Source organism: Petaurus breviceps, unplaced genomic scaffold (assembly GCF_028583685.1).
Source record: "Petaurus breviceps papuanus isolate PSGF00001 unplaced genomic scaffold, PetGlider_PUasm1.0 567, whole genome shotgun sequence".
Classification (NCBI taxonomy): Eukaryota; Metazoa; Chordata; class Mammalia; order Diprotodontia; family Petauridae; genus Petaurus; species Petaurus breviceps.
Window position 1 is genome coordinate 9,791,922 of NW_027186383.1, and position 16,879 is coordinate 9,808,800.

Genomic DNA, 16,879 nt, shown 5'->3' on the forward strand with positions numbered 1-16,879 from the left:
AAAGGAGACCAGTAAGATTGGGCCTGGAAGAGGGGAAGGCAAGGGCACTAGTCAGGAGGCTCCTGGGTGGCCCCAGGGGGAATAGGGAGGTGACCACTGTGAGACAAACTCCCCAAGGGAACACCTGGGAAGCAGGAAGCCTGGCTTTTATTCATGACGACTTTCATCTAAACTCCTGTGTGACCCCAGTAAAGTTCCTCTCCCACTCTGACCTGGTTTCCTTGAAGCAACTGGTACAGCAAAGAGAGGACAGGGTCTGGGTCAGAGGACCCCTCCTCTTCTGCTCATTACTGATGGGGCCTTGGACAAATCAGCCTGAGGACCTCAGTTTCCTCATCTGTAAAATGAAAAGATTAAACCAGATGGTCCTTGAGATCTCCATTGTAAGCTAAAGGGGTGTGTGTAGGGGGAGGTGTCGTGCCATGTCAGACCCCATACTGCAACAACCACCAGAATGGGCAGAGAGCCGTGAGGCCCAGAGTTCCATGGGGCTGTCCACCCCCAGGATGCATTCTCTACTAGGTCACCAGGAAAGTCAGATGGAAAGGAAGAAGATTTGACCCCCATGATCCATATCTGTGATTGCATCCTTAGCTTGCTTCCCTCTCACAGGGCCAGCTGGGGATCAGGCTCCAGAGTCCATAGGAACCTTGGCTTGGAAGATCTAATGGTCCCAGAGCTTTGGGTCAATGACGGGCTAAGCAGTGAATATGGCACCGTCACGTTCCTCTTGCCCCTGCCTCCCTTTCCTTGTTGCTTTTCACCCACATCACATCCCCCGACTGGGGATGTTCCCAGGTACCCAGGGCCCTCCTCTCTTCTCTCTCCACACACACACTCTCTCTCTTTGTGACCTCACCAGCTCCTATGGGTTAAATGATCACCTCTCTGCAGGTGACTCCCAGAGACATCTTAGAGGCAGACCCAGGCCCGGCTCGGCAGCTGCAACGGAATCCCCAGCAGCTCAGCAGACACCGTAACAGGATGTTCCGAAGGCGTCTTAGACTCAGCCTGTCCTTATCTCTGCCCCCAAACCCACCACCCAGATCCTTCACTCCTCACTTGCCTTAAAGATCCACCAGGTGGTGCAGCGGAGAAAGTACTAAGCCTGGCTTCAGGAAGACCCGAGTTCAAATCCTGCCTCAGATCCTTACTCTCTGTGTCTCCCCCAAGACTGTAAGCTCTTTGGAGGCAAAGACAGTCTTCCTTTTTTCATGTTCCTCGGTGTCTGGCACAGAAAGAAGGCCTTTTAATGCTAGTTGATCAATTGATTGAAGGCCCTGTTATAGGGGGGCTGTGAGGTGGGAGATCCCCTCCAACCATGGTGAACTCATCTTGAAGGCCTTCAGGTAAACCCACCCTGCCCTAGCCCATGGGGTCCCTCCTCAGGAATGCCAGGAATCATCATTAAGCTCCCCTCTCCTCAAGATCAGTGGGGTAGCCCAGGCCATGGCCAGCCTTGGGTTTCTTTCTAACTGTGAAGATCAGTTGGTGGTGAGGGGAAGGATGTACCCTAGGCTTTCTTCAGACAGGCAGAGGAGAAGGAAATCTGGACTCCAGCTTGGGGAAGTTGCCCAGCCTGGATGGGAGCTCAGACCCCACCCCACGGCCTCCCACTCTCCTCACTCTATAGCTTGATTTTTTTTTCCTTCTTTCCAGATTGCCCTAATCCACTCAGGCACCTTGCCTCAGGGGCCTGGGGATTCTCCCTGGGAGGAAGATCTTCAGACTCAGCCCATGGACCAGGCTCCTACTCCTGGTGCCTGTGACATCACCAGCTCTCCCCTGGCCCCTGTGACCTCACTGCCTGCAAGAGCCCAGCCCAGCTGGGCTCCAGGACCCCCAACAAATTCATGGCCACTTGCCTCAAGACCACCTGCAAGTGGCAGAGGGGATAGATGAGCTCCTTCGGTGCTGAAAATGAAAACCTTGAGACCGCTGTGAGTTCTAACAATGAAGTGACTGGCAATGAGGCAGACCAGAAACCTGCTCAGAGTGATGACGAATCATCGCCAGACTACCTGGACGCCAGGGAGGCCCTGCCGTTATCCAAAAGCCAGGACCTCAGTGAGGACAATGCTCTTATCCCCAACAGCCAGCTGTCCCTCCTCTTCGAGAGGGAGCCTGACCTGGCCACTCACCCACACCACAACCCCATCGCCTGCCCTGAGGTGCACAAACCCGTGTGCCTGACAACCATGGCCCCCCTGCCTCCCATCCCCCAGTCCAGCGCTCACCAGCTCGGAGAGGAGGACCATGACAGTGACAATGACAGCTACATGAGGTCGATCACCAGTCTGGTGGGGGGTGGGGAAGGGCCCATCCGCTCTCTGAGCGACATCCTGGTCTGGACGGAGACAGCCATGGGCACGGCCACCGGGCATCTGAATGCCAGCCACACGTCGGTGACCGACATGCTGCATGGCACAGGCACTGCCCTGCGCTCCATGACCAGCCTGCTGAGTGGGGCCCGCACGGTTCTGACCTCCAGCTTGCTGTCTGGGACTGGTACCGTGCTGCGGACGGTGAGCCAAGTCCTAGGGAACATTGAGAGAAGAACCATTGAGGGGATCCGCTTCGCCTTCCGCTTCATGGCCCACCACATCTCTCCCCGTAGGAACAGCACAGACTGTGATGATAGCTAAGCCCCCCCAGGACGTGGGGGGCCCAGGGGGCTGGCTTGCCTGCCCCTCTGTTAGCCCTCCTGCCATCCACTCCCCCATCCTCTTTTTCTTAGGCCAGGCTAATAAATCACCAACGCCCGTTTATTTTTCAAGGCCCTGCCTTGTCCCTTGTCCCCGCGGTGGGGTTGGGGGGGGGCAGAGAGCAGGGGTTCTGGCTGCCCAGGGGAAATGGCACCAAAACTCAAGACACAGGAGGAAGGCCTGGGCAGACCTGAGTGAAGTGGTGAGGCATTAGACCTCAAAGGCAAGAGCAGGGGACTGCCCAGGAAGGGCAGATGGGAGTGGGAACCTGCCCTGAGACCTGAGACGGCATCAGATGAGCAGACAGCTAGAGACTCGGCCTTCTTCCTAATTAGACAGAGGGTAGGGGAGAGCAGCCGCAGCAGGAGCGGGCTAGGCCGAGCCCAGAGTCATCCTTCTTTCTGGACTTTCTGGAACGCTGCTGATGCATTGCTTGGGGACACCGCGGGAGTCATTCATCCAACACCCAGCCTAGGGGAACACACTCGGGGTGCCGTGCTTTGCCTCAAAGAGCTTGGGGTCCAGCAGGGTTAAATAAGATGTGGGTGAATAAAGACAGCCCGAGGCAGTCAGGGAAGAGGGGCTGCAGCCTGGTTCTGGCAGGTAAGGAAGGTGGCCTGCAGAAAAGAAGGAGGCGATGGGGAAGCCAGGAGCAAGGGGCCACTCCCTTCTGTCCATCCTTCAGCCCCTTGCCCTTCATGGCAAGCCTCAGAGCACTTTCCTAATTCTAGGATCTCCCCTCCCCACTAGCAGCCAACATTCCTCAGGCTTTAAGAACTTCTCCTGCTGGGAGCCGGAGATCCCCTGATCTCACCCTCAGAGCCATGGCCTTTCTTCTAACTAGTAATTCCTGATCAAGCTGGGCCTCTGTCTCAGCATGACATGCCTGGCCTCCCACTTACCAAAATGCATAATGAAATCTCTACCAGCAGGCTTGAATTGCATGATTTGGGTGAGTCAAGTGATCAACATTTATCAGTCACCGGCTCTGTGCCTGGGCTAAGTGCTGGAATACAAAGAGAGGCCAGAACCACTTTCTCTCCTCCAGGAGCTCACCCTCTTATTGGGGAGATAGCCCACAAACAGGCTAGAGACAGGATCCTTGTTTAGTTTTTCAGTCATGTCTAACTCTCAACAACTTTTTGGTTTTCTTTCTTTCCTTTTTTTTTGGAGGGGGGAAGGCAAGGCAATTGGGGTTAAGTGACTTGCCCAAGGTCACACAGCTAGTGTGTCACGGGTCTGAGGCCGGATTTGAACTCAGGTCCTCCTGACTCCAGGGCCAGTGCTCTATTCACTGTGCCACCTACCTGCCCCTACTTGTGGGTTTTCTTGACAAAGATACTGGAGTGGTCTATCTTTCCTTCTCTAGCTCATTTTACAGATGAGAAAACTGAGGTAAACAGGGTTAAGTGACTTGTCCAGGGTCACACGGCTGATAAATGTCTGAGGCTGGATTTGAACTCAGGAAGAGGAGTCTTCCAGACTCCATTCCTAGCAATCTATCTGCTGCCCCATAGACAGGATGAATGGGATATAATTAACAGAAGGAAGGCACTAGCAGTAAGGGGGTGGGGGTGGGGAGAGCTTCCTGTAGAAAGCAGGGTTTTAGTGGGAGGTCAGCGTCAGAGCAGAGGAGGGGGAGCATCCTAGGCCTGGGGGACAGCTGAGAGACGGAGGCGCCCGGAGGCGGCTGGTGTTACTGGATCAAAGGCTGTGTGTCTAGGAAGGCAGGAGGGGGCCAGATTAGGAAGGTGTTCAAATAAAATACGGAAGATTTTATATTTGTTCCTGGAGGTGCTAGGGACCACTGCAGTTGATTGAGTATAGGAGAAACATGGTTGGACCTGAGTTTGGGGGAATCACTTTGGTGGCTGAATGGAGGGTTGATTGGAGTAGGGACAGACTTGAGGCAGACAGACCCTCAGCAGCTATTGGAGTGATCAGGCATGGGGTGGCGAGCGCCTGTGCTAGAGTGGGGCCAGTGTCCAAGAACAGACGGCGGCACATTCCAGAGATGACCCAAAGGTGAAATGGGCACCATATGGGATGGGGCGGGGGAGGTGAGGAAGGAAGTGAGAGGCATCATCAGGGCTGATTCCTGGGTTGGGAGCCTGAGCACCTGGGAGGATGGCAAAACCCTCTAAGCAACAGGGAAGGTAAGGGGGGGCAGTTAGGGGGACCGATTATGAGTTCAACTTGGAATGTGCTAAGTCTAAGATGTCTGCTGGATGTCCAGGTGCCACAGAGTCCCTGGTTTGTCCGTCAAAGAAGATGCATGTCTTCTCCAGTATTATCTCCGAAAGGAGACCTGCCTTTTCTGAAAGCTGCTGAGGGGACCGAGTCTCCTCAGAACTGAGCAGGGAGGCAGCCTGATGCCATAAGGCAGGGCTGGGGCTTAGAGGAAGGAATGGGCTCAGCCACTGGGCCAGGTTGAGTGTGGCCTCTTTGGACCACCGTCCTCCTTGCTCCCACATTGGTGCAAGAGAAGGAAGGCCTTTGTAAGCCTTAGAATACTCTGGCACTGAGGGGGGTTGTTCCCCGGCCCAGCACTTCTACTTTCCTGGGAGCCAAGTTGGGCTGGGTGGGTTAACAGGAATGTGGGGCCTGTTGGAAGCTGCCAGGTCTCCCCTGCTGACTTTCCCAGGCTTCTCTTTGCATGCCTCACTCCCTCTAGCACCCTCCTTCCTTCTCCTCCTCCCCAGTCACTTCCTAGGCTACTCTGTCCTCTCTGCCTCTCTTGCAGGCAGAAATTCCAGAGTTCTAGGACCAGCCCACTGACACAGCCACCCCACTCTTACCACAGGCAAACGATTCACTGGACGGAATTCCAAATAACTGTCGCAGATTCATGATAACTAGATGGCCAGTGGCTGAAGGACATGAGTTCAAATCAGGCCTCAGGAACTGGGAAAGCCACTTAATTCTGCCTCAGTTTCCTCCTCTGTAAAATGAGCTGGAGAAGGAAATAACAAAGCACTCCAGTATCTTTGCCAAGAAAACCCCAGCTGGGGTCACAAAGACTAGAACATGACTGAACAACCACATAAAGCCTTTCCACCACCAGGGCATCCTGTAACATCTCTTGGTCATTAGGACGCATTGATACTGCCTCCTGCTCTGTGTACCTGGGCAATGTCTGGCAGCCAAGAACACTTAGCAAGCTCGACCCAAATCCTGTTGGCTGGATTAACAGTCCCTACTGGGCATGCTGGCCATCCAGGAAGGGTCTTCTCTAACCAGCTCATCATGGGGCTGGGGCCCGAGCTCTTTAGCAGCAGGATGGCCTCCTGTCCTTGGAGGTTAGGCCTTCCAGACCTTGACATGCCCCTATGTGCCAGGTTCCTGGGACCTAGAAGACAAAGCAGCTAGCTCCCTCCCGCAACAGTGTGAGCCAACAGACTAATGCAAAAAACGCAATAGGTTCTTAAACCCATCTGCTACAATCTCCTCCCCAAAAGACCCAGGCAACAAATATCGGGGCATCTTGCCCGCAGATCTATCAGGACACAGATCTGCCCTTCAATGGCAAAAGGAGAATTTCCTCAGAGGTAAAGTGAGCAGGTCTAAGTGCAGAGGAGACAGGGGATTATGGTGGGAGCACCCTGGAGATCAAGTAGTCTGATGGTGACCTCGAATTTCTGTGGCCCTGGGCTAGGCACTATATGCTCCGAGGGTCTTAACTGCCTCATCTGTGAAATGGGGAAGAGGGAGCTGCCTACCTCCTGGGGTGATGGTGAATGGTCCTAGTGGATGGAGCATTGGATTTGGAATCCAGCTCTGGGTTTGAGCTCAATGACCCGGCCTATGTCCTTCCTCTCTCTGGATTTTTTACTTCCTCCTATGTAAAACAATGGCGTTGGATTATTATAGTGTTAAAAATATTAAAAATCTGTTAATAATTGCCTTTCAGTGTGATTGGTTGCCTTGACATCCCATGTATTCTCATTTTCTGCATTTAAGAAGACCTGCTTGTGAGAAGGGCTCCAGGGCTTCACCAGGCAGCCCACCTGCTGGGTCCAGGTCAAGTTCATGAATCCCTGGTGTGGAAGAACCGTAGGGCCTCGTCCAGAAATGGACATATGATTCCGGGATCCGTAAATACCAGAAAGATGGTAGTTACAAGTGGGGCTGGCCAAGACCTAGGAATTTACTGACTCCTCAGTGCATGTGGACCCCAGAGGGCCAGCATTTAGGGTGTCCAAGTTTTCTGAACCCTTAGACCTGGGCCGTTTCCGTTCTGATCCGGTGTGCATTCCTTGTCATTTTTCCTGTGATGAACCTGGGCTAGTAATGAGGCTGGTCAGCCGGAGTCCGGCCCGGGCTCCTTGGGCGGGCCAACAGCTTTTGTCTTCTTGTCTATCAATTTATTCCTTCCCTCCCCCCAAAAGGGGTTGTGGATTGGAGGGTGACATGGTGGCACGGGCTTTAGGATGTCCAGATGATGCATTAGGAACGCCTTTTTAGTTATTTTAATTTAGGATTTTATTTTTCCCCAATTACACGTAAAAACAATTTTAGCATTCATTAACAAAGCCCTTTTAAATGTGGCAAAGAAAAAAAAATAAATGTTGCAAAGAGAGAAAGGAAGGGGCAGGGTGGAGTGTAGAGATAACCAATCCTGGAGTCAGAAAGACCTACCCAAGGTCATTCAGCCCAGTTGTGTCAGGGGTAGGCTAGCAGTGAGGGATCCCTATGCTGATGAAATAACAGAATTGATTGTACCCAAAGTGGGGGGAGACTCCCCCGGGGCAGCCAGCAGCTGTCTTTGCCAAACTGTGATATGACCCCTGGAGATGGTGACCCCAATCCCTGACAAATAAGGAGAGTTGGGGATGGGGAGAAAGGAATCCAATCTTAGAAAGCTAGGGGAATAGAGACACCTGCCCAGAGGGAGCAGGCTCAGAGGGCAGAGGGGGCAGAAGCTCCCCTAGAAGGGGATTAATTAATAATCACTTAATTAATTGAGAGGAAACAGGAAGAGCAGAGCTCTTGTGATGGAGGAGGAGGAAGAAGGAGGGGGCTGCCTCCCGAGTCACTGGCCTGTCTGTGATCCTGGCCTATCCCACTAACCCCAGGGGTATGGAGATAGTCCCTCACTCTTTACTGCTGGCCAGGGACAGTGGCAAGACAATGTGCCAAGATGGGAAGTGATGGGATGGAGACGGTCTCTTGGGGGGCTGCCCTCTTTTATAACACTCCTGCCCCAAGTGCCCAGGTGTGGTACCTCGGCAACCTTGGCACTTCCCCCACCTGGTCAGAAAGGAGGCTCAGCCCTTCTCTGACTGCAGCAGCAGCCAATCATACAAGGCTTGGACCGAGGCCCAGAGAGAAGTGACTTGTCCAAGGCCACTGGCATTTGGGCTGCATGTCCCATTACTCTTCCCACTGTTTCCCACTGTAAAGAACGGTTTGGCCTCATATCTAAGATCCGAGACCCTGGAATTATTGGCTTTTAGAGGTGAAGGGACCTGGAAATCCCTGATCCCCATCATCCTGGCAAAGCCCTTTCTCTGACACCTATCTTGCCGATAATAGTTCATAAAATGTTATCTCCCCTTAAACATTGGTCTCTGCTGCATTTAAAGAGGTTTTTACTAAGAGTCAAGGTGACCACGTTGCCTGGCATTTCTGATGTGGTATAGAAGGAAGCTGGCACCTTGGCCCTGGCACTAGCGCCTACGGAACCTTGCATAAATCCCTTCTCTCCTTAATCTTGTGTCCTGGAGACTCCTATCTATTGGAAATTTGGTTAAATCTCCAAGCCATAAATTGGTTAAGTTGCCATAGACAGTTGAACTTGGAGTCAGGAAGATCTGAGTTCCAAGCCATCCTCAGACCTACCCTAGCTATGTGACCCTGGCCAAGTTACCGCCCCTCTGGCTGCCTCAGTTTCCCCATTTGTCCCTTGGCAACAGTCACAGTATCTTCCTCCCAGGGTTGTTGAAAGGATAAAATGATATATTTGTACAGACCTTTTTTTTTTTTTTTTTTGTTTTTTGGAGGGCATTTGGGTTTAAGTAACTTGCCCAAGGTCACACGGCTAGGTTTTTTTTTTTTTGTTTGTTTGTGTGTTAGGTGTCTGAGGCCAGATACGAACCCAGGTCCTCCTGACTCCAGGGCCAGCACTTTACTCACTGGGCCACCTAGCCGCCCCCTTTGTATAGACCTTTGCAAATTTTAAAGTATTAAATAACTGCTAATGTTATCCTTAATGAAAGTCAGTGGGAAGAAAGTATTCATGCAGCAGGATTAGATGGATAACTCGCTTTGGATTTCCGCTACTATTATTTCTCTATCACTTATCTCTTTAGTCTTATTCCTTTTATCAGTTTTTGTTCTTCAGTCATTTTCAGTCCTGTCTGGCTCTTCGAGCCCCTCTTTGGAGTTTTCTTGGCAAATCTCCTGGAGGAGTCTGGCATTTCCTTCTCCAGCTCATTTTACTATTCCTATTAAAAACAAAGTCATCCATTCAGGATTAATTTTTCCTATGAGAAGCAGTCTGGCATGATGGCTGGAAGGAACTCTGCCCCCTCAGCAGGAGTGGGCTCCAGTATTACTGTGCCCCGTCTTGGATGTGTGACCCTGGGTTGGTCACTGAACCTATCTCTCAGGGCTGTGGACAGTTCCAGGTGGAAGTGGGCAGTTTCTCACCTGGATTTCCTGGCTGGAGAAGATCAACCTCCCTCAGGCAGGTCGAGCAGCCTTCAGGTTCAAACAGAATTGGCAGATGTGAAACAAAAGAAATAAAAATTCAGGGGGACAGTAGATGATGTTAATGTGTGGTTTTCTAAGTCACTATGCGCCCTGCAGGGATCCATTTATACAGGTTGGTGGCCCGGGCTCTAGTTGAGGCTGAGGCCACTGCCCTAGCCCAGTGGGGGGGCTCTGAGACCTGTGCGAAGTATATCTATGTAAGATAGAGTTATTTATATAAATAATATTCCTGTAAATATGTTTGTATTTATCTATTAAATAATTATATTTTATTTATTACACAGTACTTGTCTCAACAGGTCTCCAAGTACAGATGCCCACCCAGATTTGGCCCCCCGCTGATGGGAATGGGAACCTGACTGTAGAACCATAACTAGGAATTCTGGTGCCCAAGGCCAAGGCAAAGGGGGGGCAGAGGCCAGAATATCCCCACTTGGCATGGACAGTGACCTAGCCTGGCTCTCCAAGGGGGAATGAAGAAGGGGAATGAGGGGCTGAGAGAACGTGAGGGAGCTGTCTGGGGTGCTGCCACAAGGCTGGACAATGGCAGGTGGACTACTGCCAGGTAGGGAAGGAAAGGCCCCCTCCCCAGGAAGGAGTCACCTTGCCACCTTCCCATTTGGAGTCAGGCACTCTCTGCTTTTATCACCTGTGGGAGAGAAATCAGCCAGAGGGCCCGGGGTCCCCTCCCCCAAATCGTGCTTTAAAGGGGACACAATTACAGGTGCAGCCCCTTGATGCCTCCCCAAAGGGGAGGCTCCCAGTTTCGAGGCTCAGACAGACTGTACTAAGTGACTCCAAACCCCTTCCCCCTTCCCCACAAGCAGCTGGAGCGGCAGATCTGAGTCTGCCAAGATCGTTGAAAGGAGTCCCTGAAGGAGAACGTACAAGGTCGAATGGAAATAATAGCAGGGAGTGGTGGGGGAGGGGAAAGCGCTGGCATTGGGGGAGGAGACAGAAGGAGGGGACCGCGGAGCCCTCCCCCACTCCCTGACCCCATTCCGGGAGTCCCAGGGAGAGGAAGGGCATGAGATGCCATGCGCAGGATGGGATGTGGGCTGTGCCCAAAGGAGGTACCTAGAAGAGCACCAGGGCCTGGGCAAAAAAGGAGGGCACCTCGAGAAAGCGGCAGCCAGGCGGCCGGGAGGGTGGCAACAGCCACAGCCTGCTCACTCTGCTGTGCCTGCCACAGATGCCAGGCTTGTCTTTAGAGTGAGATGGGTCAGCCAGTCAGAGCAGGGAGGGCACTGGGGCCCCACCTGGCAGCCTTATCCTGAAGGGCCCCTTCCCATCTGGGGGGCCAGCTTCACCACACATGAGGAGGGTCAGACTTGGGGCTGGAAGGGGGGCCCCAAAGAGCCTAACATCACTGATGGAAAGCTGGAAGGGACGTTAAGAGAGCTGTCTGATACAACATGATCGTTTTACAGATGAGGAAACTGAGGCCCAGCCAGTGAGTGTCTGGGGTAGGATCTGGACCCAAGCCTTCCTGGCCAGGAATGCTGCCTCTCATGTAAAACCCTCCCATTCAGGAAACTGAGGCACGTGAAGGTGGCTTGCCCAAGTTCACACAGTTAGGGATTGTCAAGGGCAGGGTGGGATTTGCACCCAGTCCCTCTGCCTCCAGAGCCGGAACTCTCTCCACTGAACAGGCTGCCTCTGCCCAGTCCGAGGTGATGCCTGGTGATGCTTGGGCAGAGAGGGCAAGGGAGAATGGGAGCTTTGCCCAGAGCCACACCCTCAGCTACCCCCTATGCCCCCCTCCCCAGGCTGGCAGGCTCACTGGGACAGCCCCCCAAGCCAGAGCTCAACTCAGCCCCCACAGTCTCCATGGCGACGGTGACCTCACTCATGGGCCCAGAGGGAGGGGAGAGGGCGCACCTGGTAATCTGGGCTGGTTGCTGGGGAAACCGGTCTGTGACATCAAGTCAGCGAGGCTCTGTTCCCAAGGCAACTGGCCAGAGCTATTTGTGTCTCTGGGAGAAGCACAGCTCCCCTGACCGCCCCCCTCATCCCCTATGCTGCCCCCCAGAAGGCCTTGGTCAGTCTCAGGACGCAATCGCCCAGGCTGGGGTCCAGCCTGGAGGGGTACCCTTTAAGCTGGGCCATAAGAAGGCAATGGACCACACTGACCCAGGAGAGGCTCTGGGCTCTGGAGGGTGGCTTAGGCTGTCAGCTTAACCCTTAGTCCCTTCTTCCTGCCCCTTGGCCTCAGTTTCTCTAGTGGTAGGAGGGTGTCTGGAGTCAGGAGACCATGGGATCTAAGCTCACACCTCAGAGGCTGACAGCTCATCTGAAGATCTCAAAGCACATGGGATATTACAAAAGCAGGCTGTGGACACCTGGCATCACTGACTTCTGAGCTAAGAATCACCTCAGGGGGTCATGGGAACTGCCCAGTGGAGTCCTGCAGGACGATTTCTGATCAGAGGCCCTGGGTTGCAGTCCCAGCTCTGGCTCTCTTGAACTCTGGCCATTTCTAAAAGGGATGCCTGACTTGCCTCAATTCAAGTGTCTGCTTCATGCCAGGCTCTGACTAGGCCCCGAGAATCAGCAGACAGACAAAAGCACATCCATGCCCTCCAGAGGCTCATATTCTATGGGGAGGGGGGACCACGTGCATCCATGTAGACAGAGGTCTCAGCTGAAAGGAATCCCTGAATTAGAGCAGTGGAAAGAACCCTGAGCTTTGAGTCAGAGGACCCCCCCCCATGCCAGCTGTGTGCCCTTAAGTCACTTCACCCAGACCGGGGTTCTGAAGCCCTTGGGGGAAGAGACTGCCCTCCCTGACCTATGACAGCGAGGCCCCTTCTCAGAATCTCATTCTCAAATGCACAAAATTAAATACAAAGGAAACTAAAGGTCAGTGAAAATAAAGATATATTTGCTCTCCATCCAAGTCCACAGATCCCCTGAAATCTATCCACAGACCCCTTGGGAGTCCCCAGGTTTTGTTCTAGTCCACCCTCATTTTATGGGTAAGGAAACTGAGGGGCAGAGAAGGGAAGGGCCCAAGCTCCTTTGGGCCTTTCGCCTCCAAAGCCCTGAGAGACAAAGAGCTCATTTGTTCAGATGTCATGTGGGGCCCACAGATCAGCCTGGCAGATGCTTCAGGCAGAAGCCATCACTGTCCTGAGACATTCTTCTGTGAGACACACAGGCCGGCTTGTAAATGTTTTTCCATTCAGACAGAACCAGGGTGCAAAGATCTCATCCCTCACCATTCAGCCACAAGGCCGAGGAGGGATTAGAACACAGAACCCCAGCCCAGGAGTGAGGGGGTGGGGCAGAGTTCCCAGCCCTCAGTGAGCATAAACCCAGGCTTGAGCCCTGGAAGGGAGAACCAGCAGGGGACACAGCAGGGGGGGGGGGCTTTCTGCCAGATTGCTGGCCCAAAGCCAAAGAAAAGGAAACATCCATTTAGCACCTACTGTGTTCAAGGAACTTTACAACCGTTACCTTCTATGTAGGGTGCAACGATTATCCCCATTTTACAGTTGTGTGAACTGAGGCAGAGTCAGAGGTCTCCCAGCTACTAAATGTCAGAGGTCACATTTGAACTCAGGTCTTGCCCATTTCTGGTCCAGTCCACCTTGCTGCTTCCCAAAGGTATGAGGATCTCTCTTAACATGGGGGCCACCGGCTGTACAGGAAGGTTTGGTGGCTAAGCCAAAGAAATCAAACTCGGGGTGTCCTTGGTTAGAAATAGTGCTCAGCTGGGTGGTCAGGATTGCCACGATGTCCACATCTTCATCAGGCCAAAGGTGGTTGGTTACATGCTGGACAGCTGGCCAGTTAGACGTAGGCATGGACAAGAGGCCAGGACCGGCCTGCCTCAGGAGGAGAGGCTGGGGCTTGCATCCTGAGGCTCTCATCAGGCAGCATGGACAGAGGGACTTACCCTGGGGCCATGATGGCCTGGGAAGCTGCCACCCTGACCCATGAATGAACCCAGTGGTGCTTCTGGGGCAGGAGGATCTCCTGGAATCAAACTCCTCCTCTCAGATGCTCACAGCAAGGGAGTTTTCTTCTGCCTTTGCAACCTTGTCTGCAAAGAGCTTGATGGAAACTCAGGCCAAAGCTCTTAGCGATGCGGACTTGGGGCCTGGCCCTAGGTCCCCATGCTGTTCTGAGGCTGGCAGCCTCGAAGGGCTGCCGGGCTCCATGTCCAAGTCACAGGATTCCAAGGCTGGAAGACGTGATGTCCCTCCCCTGGAGCGGAGGGAAGGGCTCATCCTAGACATTGGTCTTGTGTCTCCAGGCCTAGCATCTATGGGAAGCTGGGCATCGTATGGGCATCCTGTGATTCTATGGACCAGTCTGGGCCCAAAGCAAAGCAAACACGTTCTTCCACAGCTTTGTGCCCATAAGCCAATCATGTGAAAGGTGGAGGAAGGAGCGTGTGCGTGAAATGCTGATTGATTTTGCTTCATTATTTTTGGTCTTGTTACCAAGTAACAAGGCTCAGGCGGTGGGGGGTGGACTACATCCAGAGCCCGACTGATTTAAAAGCAAAAGGCCTCAGTGAAACTTTTGAACAATTTGCTTGTTGATTAGAGTTTAAGGAGGTGGAGCCTGCGGTCCAGAAGGGGTCCCCAGGCCACACACAGCTAGGCTGCCCCTCCATAGTCCCCAGAGACACCAGGGAGACACCTGGTTTATTGCCACGGGATTTTCCCAGCCGTGGCCAAAATAAATAAAATGTTCCGACGGACTCTGATTCTTGAGTGCTTCCAGAGGTGCCCAAGAATGTTTGTGTTTAGAGAGAAGTAGACAGGTCCCTGCTTTGGTCCCAATGAACCCTGGATTCACATAAAGAAGCTGGACCTAAATAAACCCCAACCAGAGCGAGAGCAGAGTCTCTGAGCCAGAAGGTGCCTCAGAGGCCTTTTATTCTGCCTGCTTCCTCCTCCCCTGCTCCCCATTAATCTCCTCCTGCTCTGGTCACACTGGTCTCCTTGTCCCCAGAACGTGCCGTGGTCACATCCACAGTCTGACCTGCCAGCCTCCCCAGAATGTCCTCCTCTCTCTTGGGGGCTTCTCTGTATTTTCCCCAAAGCTCCCAGGTTACTTCCTCCAGGAAGCCCTCCTGGATAGCCTCAGCCCACAGGGTATCTCTCCTCTTCTAGTCTCTTGTAACCCTGGGTCCCACTCTCATGCAGTTCTGGGGAAAGAGGCGTTAGATTAGCCCTACTTGACCCCAGAGGGCAGAATTGGTTGGGCTGAGGGAGACCTATCCGTGAGGCCAGCTTGGGCTCACAGTTGGGAAGACCTCTTTAACAGCAAGACTTGTCTTGCCCCAAGAGGCTCTGGGATGCCCTTGGTGAAGGGCTCCAATGAGAAGCGGGGCGGCTGCTCATTGGTGAGCTTGCAGCAAGGATTCAGGTCGGGGCGTTCCTTGGATTTGACGTCCACTTTCCATTCTGAAGTTCTGTGATATTTTGTGACTAGCTGTTGTTTTAAGTGTTCACTGTGTACAAGTGAGCTGTACTAAGCACTGGCTGTATCATGCCAGCTATAACTAGGGCAGGGTGCCTAGGACTTTGACCCAGAATGGCACATTTGGAGGGTGTTGACTGCACCTGAAATCCCTCAGCATCGTTTGATCACTACTGAAATGCCTTTGCTTTGAACTGTCTTCTGGCTTCCTAGTAAAAGGAAACACATTGGTGGGGGCTCTGGAAACCCTCAGAGTACCTAGAACCTGGCACAGCTTTTCTGGAAGCCCCAGATGGGAGAGGGCACCCCAGCTGCCATAATGTCCTCCAGTGTCCTTAGAGACAACTAACAAGGCTTAGCACCCAATTAGCCAGACTGACCAATCAAAATAAGACCCTACTCCATTGGCTGCTGGCTGGAGCCACACTCCTTCCATACCTCAATGTGCTCACTCCAGGCCCAGTTGGTGGTACTTATCCCTCCCCAAACTGAAAAAAAAAATCCTAATTCCAGATAATAACTTGTAGATCCCATCTCCTCAGCTAGACTGTCAGCTCCCTGAGGGCAAGAACAGGATTTTAGCTATTTCTGTAACCCTCACAACAACGGCACATAGTAGGTGTTTGACAAGTGATTGTTAGCTGGCTGAAATGTCTTTCATCCTTGCCTGACTCTGATGTTTGGACAGGGGAAGGGGCTTCATCAGAGGAGCAGCAGGTATAACAGATGGCTGGAGGCCCCTAAAGCTCCCCCTCCCCTGCCCAGAAATCCAGGTGGCCAGCCCAGGCCTCTGGCCCTGGCCCTGGCCCTGTGAGTGCCAGCGCTGGCCACCAGATGGCGCCACAACTTAACGCTACAGTGGAGGGGACCGAGGCTAGACCAGGAGGTTTCTCAAGGGGCTGGCAGGTTTCTTTGCTGTTCTCTGCGGGGAGCCTATCCCCTCCTGAGAGACTAGGAAGTGAGAGAGGTGGCCTGCGGACTAGGCTTCCTGCCTAACCCCCAGCCTTGCCTGAGGCTGCTGATAAAAGCCTGGTGCTGATGAGAATGGGAACCAAGACCCTGGTGGCAATCAGTGGCTGGGGATAGAGCCGGAATGTGTGCTCAGGGGATGCCTGTAACCCACCCCCCTCGTTTTATAGATGAGGAAACCAGGGCCCAGTGACCTGTCCAAGAGCAATCCAGAAGGATGAGGCTCTCCATCTGGAGCAGGATGAGCCGCTGGGCCAGGCTGGGATTTCTGCCTAGGTTTACTCATTTGTCAAATGAAGGAATTGGGTTGCCTCCTTTTAGATCTGTGGTTCTGTGAGCCTCTTGGGGTGAGGGAAATTGATGGCCAAGGGATGATAGGAGTTGAGGGATTCTGTGGGGGCCGGGAGGGTCTGGGGTATAGTCCTGACCTCTGACTTCTATAGGCTGTGTGACCTTGGCACCGTCTGAGAGGGCTGGAGTCGCTTACCTAGCCTCTCTCGGCCTCAGTCGCCTCATCTGTAAGAAGACAGACTTAGATCAGATCATGTCTCAGGTCCCTTCCTGCTCCGAAGCTATGAGCTTATAACTAGATTTATGGATGAGTCACTAATATGTACCAGTAAAGGGAATTTCCACCTCCGGAATTCCCTGCTTTGATGTAAACCCAGGTCTGCCGTTCCTTACCTTCCAGAATGATTGGGTTAAGTCAATAAGCCATTTATGAAGTACCTACTGTGTGCTGAGCACAGACAAATGGAAAAGGACAGCAGGTGGCAGCAAGGAGCAGTGGAACGCTGGATTTGTCCACCCTGGGCCTGGGTTCGAATTTCAGTTCTGCCACTTGCTCCCCATGTAACTTTGACCAAATCACTTCAGTTCTGAGACTCGGTTTCCCCATCTGTAAAATGTGGACAATTGGACTACGTGATGCCCAAGGTTCCTCCTCTCGGATACTACAGCCAGGAGACTGTGCCTGAGCCCCCAAGGAAGTGAGTCTCTTAAACGGCCCCCTTTGCTCAGGCCTCTCACTGGCAGCCCTGTGTCCCCAACCC

At 53.0% G+C, this 16,879-nt stretch overlaps 1 protein-coding gene across 1 annotated transcript; it reads left to right on the forward strand.

Annotated features, from left to right (window-relative positions):
- Nucleotides 1–1,668: 1,668 nt before the first annotated feature.
- Nucleotides 1,669–2,645, forward strand: TEX44 (testis expressed 44). The gene has a single exon (XM_069103080.1). The coding sequence runs from the start codon at nt 1,899–1,901 to the stop codon at nt 2,643–2,645; it is 747 nt and encodes a 248-aa protein (XP_068959181.1). The 5' UTR covers nt 1,669–1,898.
- The last annotated feature ends 14,234 nt before the right edge of the window (nt 2,646–16,879 follow it).

What these genes read in the sequence shown, in the direction of transcription:
- TEX44 (XM_069103080.1), top strand. Translation starts at nt 1,899, where the DNA reads ATGAGCTCCTTCGGTGCTGAAAATGAAAACCTTGAGACCGCTGTGAGT.